Source organism: Zeus faber (genome assembly GCF_960531495.2).
Source record: "Zeus faber genome assembly, chromosome: 4".
Lineage (NCBI taxonomy): Eukaryota > Metazoa > Chordata > Actinopteri > Zeiformes > Zeidae > Zeus > Zeus faber.
The window spans coordinates 8,604,168-8,617,852 of NC_137191.1; the positions used below are offsets into that span (position 1 = coordinate 8,604,168).

General features: G+C 46.4%; 1 protein-coding gene across 1 annotated transcript in view; it reads left to right on the top strand.

Annotated features, from left to right (window-relative positions):
* Positions 1 to 1,575: 1,575 nt before the first annotated feature.
* Positions 1,576 to 13,685, top strand: part of maml3 (mastermind-like transcriptional coactivator 3) — a gene marked incomplete at its 5' end in the record, with an annotated part of 100,015 nt that continues 87,905 nt past the window's right edge. The window contains one exon of the mRNA XM_079999877.1: positions 1,576 to 1,932. Within this exon, the coding sequence (XP_079856003.1) occupies positions 1,576 to 1,932 (357 nt within the window). The remainder of the gene's footprint in view (positions 1,933 to 13,685) is intronic.

Here is a 13,685-nt window from a genome sequence, read left to right on the forward strand (position 1 = left end):
ATATTGATATTGATTTTGATATTGATATTGAAACTGATACTGATACTGATATTTGTACTGGCATTGATATCGATATTGATACTGATATTTATAATGATACTGATATTAATACTGATATTGATACTAATACTAATATTGATACTGATATTGATACTGATATTGATTTGATACTGATATTGATACCGATACTGATTTTAATACTTATATTGATACTGATATTGCTACTGATACTGATATTGATACTGATATTGATATTGATACTGATATTGATATTGATTTTGATATTGAGGAAAGGTTAGGCTATATGGTGTCATAATTATTAATAAGTAATAGTTATTATAAGTGATTATTGATAATAGCACATATAGTGGTCGTATAATAGTTCTTCGTTACTTCCCACCCACTGGAAATGAAACTTTCGCTCACATGTTGCCGCGATTTTTAATTTATCCCACGATGCGATGCGTGACCATACATCATACGAGGGTCCAACGGTAAACGATCATTATCATCGGCGCTGTTCGTCAGCGGGGGAACCCGTCACCCCGACGACGATCCGCGCGGCTCGGGCAGCTCCGGCTCCCGGCACCCGGCTCTCGGCTCCCCGCTCCGGCCCGTGTTTTGCAGCGCTCCAGCGGCCGGGCCACTCACAGCCCGGAGCTGCTTTTCACTCAACTCCCGTCCTGATATCACTCCGCTGGCATGGCGGAGCCGCGGACCCGATCATTGTGATGGTGGCGGCTGCTTGTGGCGGCGAGTGACGAGAGACCGGATCACCGCGACTCCTCCACTGCTTCACCCCCCCTCCCCTCCCCCCCTCCCCACCCCCGCCGCGCCGCCGCCCCCCCACCACCACCACCACCACCACCGCCACCCCCCCAGCGGGACGGACCAGCGAGCGGCGGACCCCCTCGGCTCCCACCCCTGTGACTCCACACCTCCACCTGGATCTCCAACACCAACCCACCCCCCCGCCCACCCCCGCCGCCGCCGCCGCCCCCCGCAAAAAAAAAAAAAAAAAAAAAGAAAGAAACCCCAAAAAAACAATGAGATGCAAGTTCACGGAGAAACTCCGGAGCCCGTTCGGTTCAGGCACCAAAACTTTTTCTCCAACAACAACAACAACAACGCGGTGGAGCAGCGGCTCGGAGCGACTGCTTGCGGCTTTATGAGCGAGCGCCGCGGACGGTAAACTTCGCCAGCCCGGGGTGGCTTCTCCGGAGAGTTTTGTGGTAGTGATGGCAGCTGTTTTTTGGTTTTGTTTTCGGGTTGTTTGGGGTTTCGTGCGTTGACGGCGCTCGGCGAAACCTGCTTTCGGACACATGACTGGGTGTTGGGAGCCTGAGAACCGGGAAGAACCAGGCAGCCATCGGCCACCTTTATGCCCCGTGACGGCTCTTTAAACTCCGCGGCGGTGCCTCGGTCGTAGTCCCGTCACCCCCCCCCCCCGACCCCCCTCCCCGCGCGCCGCCGACGACCCGTCCAGTCCCCTCGGACCCCTTCCTTTTCAACCCCGCCGCCCCACTGGAACACTCGGGGAAAGTTCTTCCACAATACCCGCCGCTCGGCTCCATGATGGGGGACTTCGCATCCCCCGCCGCCGGAGCCAACGGCAGTCTGTGCATCAACAGCGGCGGGCTGAACCCGGCGGGCGGCGGGGTCCCCGGGGCCATACCCAAGCACAGCACCGTGGTGGAGCGGCTCCGGCAGCGGATTGAGGGCTGCCGGAGACACCACGTCACCTGCGAGAACAGGTACCAGCAGGCGCAGCAAGAGCAGCTGGAGATGGAGCGGAGGGAGACGGTGAGCCTGTACCAGCGGAGCCTGGAGCAGAGGGCCAAGAAGTCCGCCGGCAGCAAGCAGCAGAGCCGGCAGCAGCAGGACCCGGACTCAGCCTCCTCCGCCGAGCCGAGGAACAGCACGCTCATAGCGGTAAGGGCCGAGGCTCCGTCCCCTCCTCTCCTCCGCGGTCCGGTCGAGGGTCCTTTCCTTCCCCCCCCGTGTTTTCTGTCACTCCTCCCGGCTTCCTTCTCCCCCCTTTTACGTCCCTCTCTCGGTGCCAGGAAAGTGGTTGCAAACATTTGCTGTCAGATACTAACACCATCACAATTTACAGGAGGCCATTGGTAGTTTTTTTTTTTTTTTTTTTTAAGAAAAGTGGAACAACTCGGACCAAGTAGAGTAACTGTCACAGACCTTCGGACAAAGACTGATTCACGCAAAAATAATCCTTAAAAAAACAAATATATATATATATATATATATATGTATATATTCCGACAATGTTGCTCGGATGCACGTGTTTTACCAAAGTCAGCAACGACTTAAAAGTTTTTTGTTGTTGTTGTTTTTACGGATCTGTGTATTTTTAATGTCATGTTATATTCACTGATTTCTGAAAAGTTCCATCGTTCTTTCTCAAACAGGACTTTATTTATTTTGGAGAGCTGTCCTTACTGCAGGGCTGTTGTTTTTGTTGTTTTTTTTTTTTAAGTGGTGTAACTCTGCCCCCAGTGTTGTGAAAATCTCTTGTTACAGTGATGGAGCGGAGTTTCCCCCTAATATCAGAGGGAAACATGACAGTTCTCCACACTAACTAGTTCTTTAAGTACATCTGTTGGCCAGGTTCCATGCTGCCAAGTCAAAGTACTCCAAAAAAATCATTGGATTTGAGTCTTGTATCAACTCAAAAAATGCTTTGATTTGTTTAAAAAAAAAAAAAAAAAAAAAGTGCGTGTGTTTGTGTGTGTATATATATAAAAATATATAAATATTTGAAGCTTAAAATATAATTAAGCTGGCAAAACAAGATATACATCTTTTTAATTTCTCAATTTCTAGCTGATTTAACAAATGTAAGCATTTTATTTTATTATTAGTTGTTTTTTTTTAAGTGGATCCAGTGACTCAATGTTTTCAAGTGTGAGAGACACTGTGTCCCTTCTGGAGTCAGGAGGAATAATAGGACATAACATCCTAATGTGGAAGCCCCGGTTTCCTTTTCAGAAGACCAATAACAACATGTCAGGAATGTCGACATTGTCATTCCTTTTTTTTTTTTTTTTTTGGTCACTGCAATTGGGCTCATTCTGCCCCCCCTTTGAAATGCTAAACGACAATGTCTCTGGTGCCTTCTCACTTGTACTACAAACCTAGTGTCACTATTCAAGAGACTTTAGCTCCATCTTGAGTGGAGACGGCGGTGGTTTTAGTAGTGAAGGACCTCCCAGCGGTCCTTGTGGACATTAAACCGAACCGCCCATTAGATGGAAGGCAACAAATTCTCTGAGAATGGAGGGATTACTGCTTAAAGACACAGCGGCACCTCTCTCCCTCTCTCTCTCTCTCTCTGCTGCTCCCTCTGATAGCAGCGGGTCATGCCTCGGGAAACGCAGCGTTTTTTTAAAAAACGGCGAAAATGTGCTCCGAGCTAGTTGTCTGTACAAGCAGATTATTATTATTTTTATTTTTTTTCTTGAAACCTTCTTAAAAAGACAGATATTGTGTGAGCACGTATTACTGTGGCAATGAGATGAGAAGCTGCCTCTCTCCTTTTTCTCCATCTCAAGAACACAGCTGCAGCTAGATGGCTGTATGTAGTCACTGCAAGAGCCGGTGTTCTCCCCAAGTCAAGTTTACTCTCAATGCAACTACACACGACCCAGACACAGTCACATACTACACACCGATCGACCAGCCTTGTTTTATATTTATAACTAAAAAAAGGGAGTACCTGGACTTGTATCACCGTACTGATATTATATAGACATATTGCCAAGCCCCACTTTGCAATGTGTTCAGCTTGACCGGGAGCCGAGCACATCGCCTGTGGCCTACAGCAAAAATGCTCATGTCATAATTTGGTTAAAGACTGTGTTATGTAATCATGTTGTGGAGAAACCATGTTAAAATAAAACGTTTGCTTATGCACTGCGATATAATATTTGACCTCTGGACCGTACTTTTGGTCGCTTGAAATGCAATTCTCTGAAATGCAAAAGTCTCTGTTGACGTACTGTTGTGTAAATGTGTAAATGTCAATTTACACAAGTGTGTCGAATACTCAAAGCGTTTTATTTATTTATTTCTTCAAAAGCTCTGGTAGACAATCTGCTCCTGTGCCTGCTCGGACTTATTGTGCTATAGTGACAGTCCTGTGGTATATGGTCACATAAGATTAAAGTTACATATCAGAGGCAATATGGATTTCTTTTTTTGACTTTCTTAAACAATGATTGTATACCGCAAAATAATTTTACAGTGTGAGATCATAATAATAAAGTAATATATATATATATATATAGTGAAAAGATATTATCACCTGTTTTTACAAGTACAGCAGTTTGCTTCCATTCACAAGGTTGAGATTTCAGACCTGTGAATACATTTCTAGGACCCTATTTAAACAAGTATTATTGACAGAGCGTTTGCTCTTTTTCAGCAATGCTATGAATCCGTTGTTCCCTTGCTCGCCTTTCTCTCACATTCTTCAGCAATTCAATCCATTGAATGCACCCTGGTTCCCTGGGCCGTAGCCTAATGGTTCTCAGACACACCCTGTGTGTGTGTGTGTGTGTGTGTGTGTGTGTGTGTGTGTGTGTGTGTGTGTGTGTGTGTGTGTGTGTGTGTGTGTGTGTGTGTGTGTGTGTGTGTGTGTGTGTGTGTGTGTGTGTGTGTGTGTGTGTGTGTTATTAGTGAGTAGTCACCATATCAGTAGTGTTTTAGCATTTTTTGAGATAGGCTTCAGAGAACTTAAAAAAAAAAAAAAAGGAGACAAATAAAAAAATCCCTTGTTGCATATGTATCTTTCAGACGAAAATCTAAAACCAAATTGAGCATCTCAAAGAGAATATCGGTGTTGCTCAAGTGCACTCGGGCCTCGTTCCATGCGTGAAGGGGTGTAATTAGCGTCCGTCCTTCAGTGCCGTCGCCTCGCAGCAAGAAGGTCCTGGGTTCCAACTCCGACCGGCGTCCTTCTGTGCAAACTTTCCAGGTTCTCTCTGTGGTCGCGCGGTTTTCTCTCACACCAAAAGACGTGCACGTCCGGTTTACTCTGCTGCCGTTCCCCTCGACCAACGCTCTGTAGGCTGTAGGGCTGGACTTGGTCCCCGGACGCCAGTCTACGGACGACCACGTCTCCTGAAAGTCTGAATGGGTTACATACGGGAGAAACAATCCCAGTGTATGCAAATGTACTCTGCAAATAAAGCGATTCTTCGGCTATTACTCTGCTTTAAATGAAAATGGACAGTGACGTAATTACCACTACAACCAACCATCTGAGATGTATTTCAAAGTGTATTCCTATTTCACTCACAATGCAATACACATATTTTTCTGTCTCTCACACACACACACACACGCAACAAAATTAAGTTCCATTAACACCACTTGAAACCTACATACCTGTTGGAGAATCTAGAACAAAAAAAAAAAAAAAGTTGTATTTTTGATTCTGTCGGTGCATGTCTACTGCAGTTCTGAACTGTTCACAAAATAAAATACACTGAAACGTTCATATACTCGGGAACAATTTTTCAATATTGCCTTTTGTAAACATCTGATTCAAGTCATCAGAAACAGCTCTTAAGGGAATAAAACGCAACGTGTAAAATGTGCAAAGTTCCTTCTTTTTGATTACTTCAACATTGCTTTGTGGATATGGTTTTAATCACGAGCCTATTAGGTCGAACAATGTAACCGACTGAAACATTTGGTTTTATTGAGGTTTTGCTTTATTGTAATTGATTTATTATGACGAGCGAGACGTTTAAGTAGAAGCACCAACCCACCAAACAAGCGTCGAACAAATTCGATTCTAAGGCACGTTTCATGTCTTTAACCTTCGTAAGTAACACCCGTTTGGCAAGTTTTTGGCGGAGGCATCCAGAAAAGCTTTAGACGCCGTGTTTGCTTGCAATAAGTGGCGATAAGAGAGCTTCCAGTGAGCAGGCGTGGTGCTTTTCTGGATTTGTGACGTTGGACGTGTTTCCGAAGTGAAATGTCATGACTCTTCCAAAAGATATCTGACTTTTAAAGAGGGGAGTCAGTTTGTTTCTGTCTTGGCTCAAAGGCACTCAAAACTGTTTGCGGACAAACACCAGCAGCAGCAGGGGTCCGACCTGTGACCTTTCAACTCAGACCTGTAAGCACGAAGATGTGATCCTCACTTTTATTTTCTTTCTTTTTTTTTTTTTTTTAACCAAAGCGACCCACAAGTTGTAAAATTGCCTCATCGGTAGCAGGGTTGCCGCTGGAAGGCTAAACTACGGCTTGCAGCACTTAAGCTCCACTGAAACAGAGCACACAGTCTGTCTGCGGTTCCTCTGCTTCCTTGGCATCCAGCTCGCCATGGAACGGCACACACACGCTTCGGAGGGCACACACACGCACGCACACGCACACACACACACACACACACACACACACACACACACACACACACACACACCCGCTCACTGTTGTCCTGCTCAGCTCTTGGCAGCAGTGGCCAGAGTGTGGGCGGCTGAGTGTTCATGAATCTGAGGTCTTCCCTCCCTCCCTCCCTCCCTCCCTCCCTCCCTCCCTCCTCTTCCCCTTCCTCTCGTCCCTCTGTGTTCCCTCTCCCCTCTGGTTTCAACTTGACATTACAGCGTTCGTGTTTTGTTGACGCCGCCGGTTGCGGTCGTGGTGGCGATGGTGGGTATGGCATTGTTCATGTCAGCTCGGACTGGAGCCCAAGTGCTAAATTTAAATCGATGAGTGGGCATGAAGCTTACATGTGCACACCGACTACTTGCGCAACGTACGTGCACACGTGTGACATAAGCCATTATGTTCAGTCACATGCTTACAGAGGGGAATTACCTCCGTATGCACATACGCAGGCATGCACATACGCACATTTGGTGGATGTTTTTGGATTTTGGGCGGCTGTGATAACATTCCCATCCACCAACACACAGTCACATGTCCTACCGCAGCACACGTGTCTGGCACTGACCTTTCGAGCAGGGAGAGCATTTTTCATACACGGGCTGTTGAGGTGTTGGTTTCAGTTCAAATTGGTAAGCAGTTTTGGCATAATGTATGAATAATTAGGCTATACATCATAGTAAATATATAGTGTTGGTTGAGGTCCTTGATGATAATTTCAGGATTTATTATGGCCCCTGTCTCCTATGGACACGCTATTAAAAGCTACGGTTGCAAAGTGTCGGTTGAGGTGATTGGACTGAGCATGGGCGCTTTCTGTGATTGCGGAGCACTGTGGTGCAATTTCCATTAATGAAATCCTCAACAAATGAGCTGAGGTTTTTATTTTACCTACTGACCTATTGAGAAGCGAACGTTTTGCTACCTCGCTTAGCTAAGTCCTTTTACTGTATGTAGTCCCAGTGTATTGTTTTTCATTTCTGATGCCTATGGCATATTCAGGGTGGCTAAAACCTTAATTTAACCATAATATGGTATATATACAGGGTGGAAAGTGTCTTTTCCTCCTGCCCCAGGCGCTTCCATGTTTTGTGTTCACTCCTAAGTGCATAGCGCTGTAATTCCCACAGCTTCCAGGTTTTGGATCTCCACAGCTGTCACTTGTCCTTGACCAAGACATGGTTCCATCTATACCAGGTTTGCTGACTCCCAGCCAGGCCTGCATCTAGTGCCTCTCTTTGAAGCCAACCACATTTTCTTTCACTAATAAATAAATAAATATATGTGTGTGGGTGTGGGTGTGGGTGTGGGTATATGATTTCTTGTATCTTTCCAAGATTTGGCCCGTGATTTTGACATTGACGTGTCTTTTGATGCGCTATCAACCAAAGCGAAATTTGTCTCATAAATACATTGAAGTGAAACGATACGGATTGGCAAAGAGCACTGTAAAAATCGCATGTGCTGAAATCGGCTCCCATCGTACAATTTTGTGGCAGAAAAAGATATCGCTGGATGCAGTTTTGTGTCGGTAAAATCTTTGCAATGAGTACAACCACACAAGCTTAAACTCGGATAATAGGTTTTCTATAGACAGGCGGCGTCTGCCCTGTTTATAGGCCAGTGCGGCCGACCCCGGATGGGACAGTCAGACAGCATCTGCAAACACATCCACTCTCATGTGAGCCACCCCGATGAACCAGTGCTTTACTGAATGCTTAGTGCTTGACTCTATTGGCAACTTTTTATTATTCATTCATTATTCATTATTATTCATTTTGATTGATTGTAATTGATGGAGAAGTACATTTTCTCTGCTGGTCTGCTGGGGATTCAAACCATTGTGTTTTTTTAAGTTTTAAATTTTTTTAACGTTAACATTGAACATCGCCTTTTATTTTCTCTCCTGGTAACCTATTAGATAAGCCTGTGAGGTCCCAGCCAAATAAACAGTCAGAGGTCGGTGCCTAAGTTTGTCGCGGCTGTGCTTTACGTTTGGATGGGGTTTCGGTGTGGTTGTGAAAGCGGCTCACCCTCTGTACTGCTAGGTGGCCCGGCCTCGGAGAGAAGCCTCTGAATGGCAGCTCTGCTTTTACATAATTGATGCCAGGACGGTGGGAAACCGCCGGCACTCTCGCCCGTCTCAATGAGAAGGGACAGCACGCGTGTGCATATGCAGACGGACTCAGTCATGCAAACTCCTCTTTCTCTCTCTCTCTCTCTCTTGCTCTCTTGCTTGCTCGCTCGCTCTTGCTCTCGCTCTCTCTCACAAACAGAAATGGTTAAATATGGATGAGGGTGTTATCAGACCTAGGCCCACTGGCTTCCTCCACAACTCTGTGTGTGTGTGTGTGTGTGTGTGTGTGTGTGTGTGTGTGTGTGTGTGTGTGTGTGTGTGTGTGTGTGTGTGTGTATTGCATTCAACTGAATGCATAATTCCTTTTTTTTTTTTTTTTTTTCCCCCCAGATAAAATCTCCCCTCATGTTTTGGTGAACGGTGTAATGTGTCTGTGAGGGGTGTAAATGTATTTGGGGTTCACTTTACTAAGAGTTTGACCCATCAGTAATGATTGTGTGCGCACACACGCGCTTACATTTTGCGCTAAATCGAAATGCCAAGAAGTTTGGACAGTTGGACAAAAAAAGGATTCTTGTGAAATCGTGAAAGGGGAAAGTTGACCCGCTGAGCCCAATAGACTAAAAATTAATTTCCTGTCCTGCACAAAGACACATGTATGACCACACACACACACACACACACACACACACACACACACACACACACACACACACACACACACACACATACACACACAGGCAGGGGACACCCAGTTGTCTAGCTTCAACCAGGGAAACTTGGCAGCTCAATACTTCTCAAATAAACTGCTTAAACCCCTGTGTGTGACACATAGCGTGCATGTGTTGTGCACATTGCCTGAAAACCGCGCTGAAACTAAGACGAAACGGAACGGAACAGTCTGCGTCTAAGAATTCAAGGTTCTATAGCCATTGTGTCTCCCATGAAATCATAGAAATCACTGGATTGGATCACAGAACAGTGAAAAAGAGAAGCACTCTCAAAAGAATCGGGCGGTGAATTTCTAGCTTCAACACCTGTGGGTTGTCCAGGTTTCCCTGCCCCAGCTGATTGTGCATTGTGGTGTTGTGTTAGTTACGCTGAAGCTGATCGTGCAAAGTTCAGCATCACAGCTTGTTCTTGTCAGAAAACCCTCTCACTTGCGGCTCCTCCATGTGCTTCAAGTCAAGGTTTGGTTAAGGAGTGATGGTTAACTGATGCGGGAACAATTGGGAGGGAGGTCCAAAATCCTGGGATGACCTATGGTATGGGTCATATCTTGCCGACGCGGTTAGGGGAGGGCGGAGGGTAATAACAAACTGCCTGACCTTCGGATGCTATTGTTGGAAAGCCATCTCAAAGTTGCCTAAGTCGCATAGCTCAAGTTTGCATAGCACAGTATGTTTTAATGTTATTTGATATCAAAAATCCAAATTCACTTTTTAACATTGGAATCTTTCAATTTGGACTTGAATCCTTCGAGGTTGATATTGTCTTGTCAACGAGAGACCGACTTCCCTGATACCTCTTTTCCACTGCACGAAAAACCCACTAACATCTGGCTTTTCTCTTCAGTGGGAAAGGTTACACCCGGCATTCAGTCCCGGGACAAATGACCCTGCAATAGTCACAATATTATTTATTGGCTCCAGCTCCAATGGAAACCTGACACCGGGTAGACACGATCATTTCGGCCCCTTTACTGGAGCGATGCGACGCGCGTTGAAGTTCCGGACGTTGGCTCTTTAATAGACGGGAACATCCGTGTATCATTCCATCGTTTCATATCCCGTTTAGAATCCAAAATCAGCAGTTGAATCTGAGGTAACCATGAAACGTTTCAAGTGTGGGGAACGCTCCGAGAGGACCGCAGCGGCGCTCCCCGCCGGTTTCCAAAACGGTGGAGCGTCGCCACTCCCCGCCGCCGAAGGACCGGGCGCTGCCGGTGCGGGCATGGATACTCCATGCTGTGTGTCTCATACTGTGTTTTTCCCGATCTCACACTGGAAACATGACACGCCCCTTCTCCACCGTGTTCGTGATGTCGAACACGACAGAAAAAAGGAAAGCCATACTCGCTCACTGGCAATGGGAACAGTGTCAAACGGCTATTTTTAGCGGGTTTGCCTGTGTTTTAAAAAAAAAAACAACACGTTACACGCTAATTTTGGTGTTAAAGCGGTATAATTCACTCTAACTAAGCTGTCACCTCTGTCTCCCTTTTGTGAATAGAGCAAATCTTTAACCGTAACACTCCTCTTGATGTGAGAAATTGAAACAACTTTCAGCAATCCTCACCGATGACATGGAGATTTTAGCCAATTAGAAAACAGAAACAGAGCTTAGGTCTCCAATAAAACAGAAATCACAAACACTTTTTTATTTTATTTTATGTTTTTTAGAATTGACACCCTTGCGTTCATGGAACCTCCTTGCCATTGTTGCCCCTCCGTCTTTCCCCGTCTCCCGTCTCCTTTCCCCGTCTCCCATCTCCTTTCCCCGTCTCCCGCCTCCTTTCCCTGTCTCCCTGTTTCCTTTCCCTGTCTCTCCTTTGTTCCGCAGGCTTAGCTTCACACCAGTTGGGAATCTTCTTCTTCTCTTCCTCCCCTCTGTCTCCTTCCCATCCTTCCCTCCCTTTGACCTCCCGTTCCTCCCGGCTGGACTCTTCCGCTGTATCTTCTTTTCAACTGCACCCCCCCTGCCCGTGTTCTCCAGCTCCCTTTCCTCCTGTCTTTCTCTCCATTCCTCTTTTCTCCTTCCCTCCATCCCGTCTCCCACCCCTGTCTCAGGTGATCCCTGGTTCAGTAAGTCTTATCCTGCAGGCTTAGCGCTGTAAAGCTCTCTCAGTGCAGGTCGGTGGCAGGGAGAAATCCTCCCCCGACAGGGAATTACCCACCGCACAGACTTGCGTACAAACACACACGCAGAGAAAGACACACCTACGCGCACACACACCAATGCACATAAACAGACAGACATGGCTTGTGTTATATCTACACAGCCGTGTGCTCATTAGGAGTAAATGGTTGTGTTTCAGCGTTATCCACTGACTCCCCCCTTGTGCCACCTACCCTCTTTGTTGTCCTTTCTAGGTCTGGTAAGACCCCCCACACCTTCCTATTGAGCCAGTGGCATGAATTTTTTATGAGTGTGTGTGTGTGTGTGTGTGTGTGTGTGTGTGTGTGTGTGTTTGTGTGTGTGTGTGTTTGTGTGCGTGTGTGTGCGTGTGTGTGCATGTGTGCGTGTGTGCGTGCGTGGTCTTGTGTGGGGCCCTCAGCTGCATCAATAGCCATTAGTGCAGCAGGCTGGATAATTGTGCCACTGTGGCTGCAGTGCAGAAAAAGCTGATAATACTGCAGAGGGCAATAAGGAGGGAAAAGATGGAGGGAGGACAGAGCGAGAGAGAATGGAGTGGGATGAAGGACCTCCGTGGCCAGGCCCTCTCTGGCCCTTTGAGCTAAAGTGAAGTGTCAGCAGTGCAGTTGCAGCGGTGAGCCGACAGGTAACGTGTCCCCCAAAAGCTCACGTTCTGTCAGCGCTATTATTTTTTAACAAACCGGGGGAATTTCCCCCTGGGATTATTAAAGTATTTCTGATTCTGATTCTGATTCTGAAATGTGGGTCGGCTTCGCTCATGTTATAGCAAAGCATACTGTTGACAGAAGGAAGCTTTTGGAATTTGGTAAACGGTGGCAAAACACAAACATAAGTGGAAGCCAAATAAAACACTGCATACTGTTTCTCGAAGGGAAATCCGTACGTTACACTTCTTCACACAGGTTCTCCATTCTTTAACCCAGGCCTTATTAAGATGTTGGTTCCCATCATTTCATTACCTGGTCATATCACGACTTTGCTGGCCTCTGCTGCAGCTTCTCCCTGTGTGTGGATGCAGGCCAGTGGGATAAAACAAATTAAAAATCAAAGAAAAAGTTTTGTCTGCCTCTGGCGTAGTGGTTCGCTCAGCCCACTTAACGCTTTTGTAGTCCATGATGGAGCAGGAAGCATGCGCAGTGTTTTATGGCACTGGACTCTATCGAGCTGTATGGAGCTGTGAGCTCCTTTTTGAATTTCTTGGTAAGCAACTCTCCAAGTAAAGCGTGGAGTAAAGAGTGGATTATTCTTTTGGACATTGTATAAGACTTGTCATTTAGGCAAAATCCTGCCAGGTTTTTTTGTGACCAATGTGAATTTCAACATCGGTTCGGCTCATCTTATGCAACGCACGTCCCTTTGCTTTTCACCTGCTTTGTTGGCAAAGAGGGCTGTACGATCTGGACTTCCTTAGGGGGAACCCAAATATTGCTGCAGTGAGTTAAGTAATAGTGCACTGTCTTTCTGTCTGTGGTTTCAAGTAGTCGCATGCCATCAAAATGCACCTAGCAAGCCTTGATTCATCCGACTCCATCACACTTACAGGGGGGGCTGGGTTTATGTTGAGTTGCTTTAAAGGCTCTTTGACAGGCCTGTCAATAGAGCGCTTCCTGAACGGCTCCGTAAATAGCGCAGATAACCATCACCAACCAGGAAACGCACCAGCTGCCATTTCCAAAAACCACCCTCACTTTCTAACGCCTTGGTCCAGCTCCCTCCGCCCTTCTTTGTCTGTGTCCATCTCTGTGTCCATGTGTCTCTCTATCTGTCCTCAACTGTCGTCTTTGCTGCACCCTTCTGTCCCCGATTCACACCTTTTGACGATTCAACACTTTGCTCTCTCTCTCTCTCTCTCTCTCTCTCATCTGCATGTCAGTCTGCCTTTCTCTCTCGTCTGCCTCTTGATTTATCTTCTTTCCCTTCTGTGTGTTTACTTCCTACACTCATTCTGTCTCTCTTGCGTTTAAAAACGCCTCCCCGCGCCTCACTCTTTTAAACTTTTGGTTTCTTCCCTTGTGTGCCTCCTCCCCGTGTGCGCAGTCGCTCCGCCTGTCAGCCCCTGTGTCGGCCTGCCGTCGACTGTCTTCCATGTTGTCACAGACCCTTCACTTCAGTGGGGTGTCACTCTCACCAGTTGCTGCAGAGTCGCATACATAGTAGAGAGGGAGAAACCTGGAGGATTTTGGGCAGATTGGGGTCACTTTGTGATCTTTGCCTATTTACGAATCTATTTATTTGTTTATTTATTTACGAGCAAGTTGTTCGGCGTAAGCTGCTTAAAGCTTGTCGTAAAACTCTTCAGTGATAATGCACTAAAGGC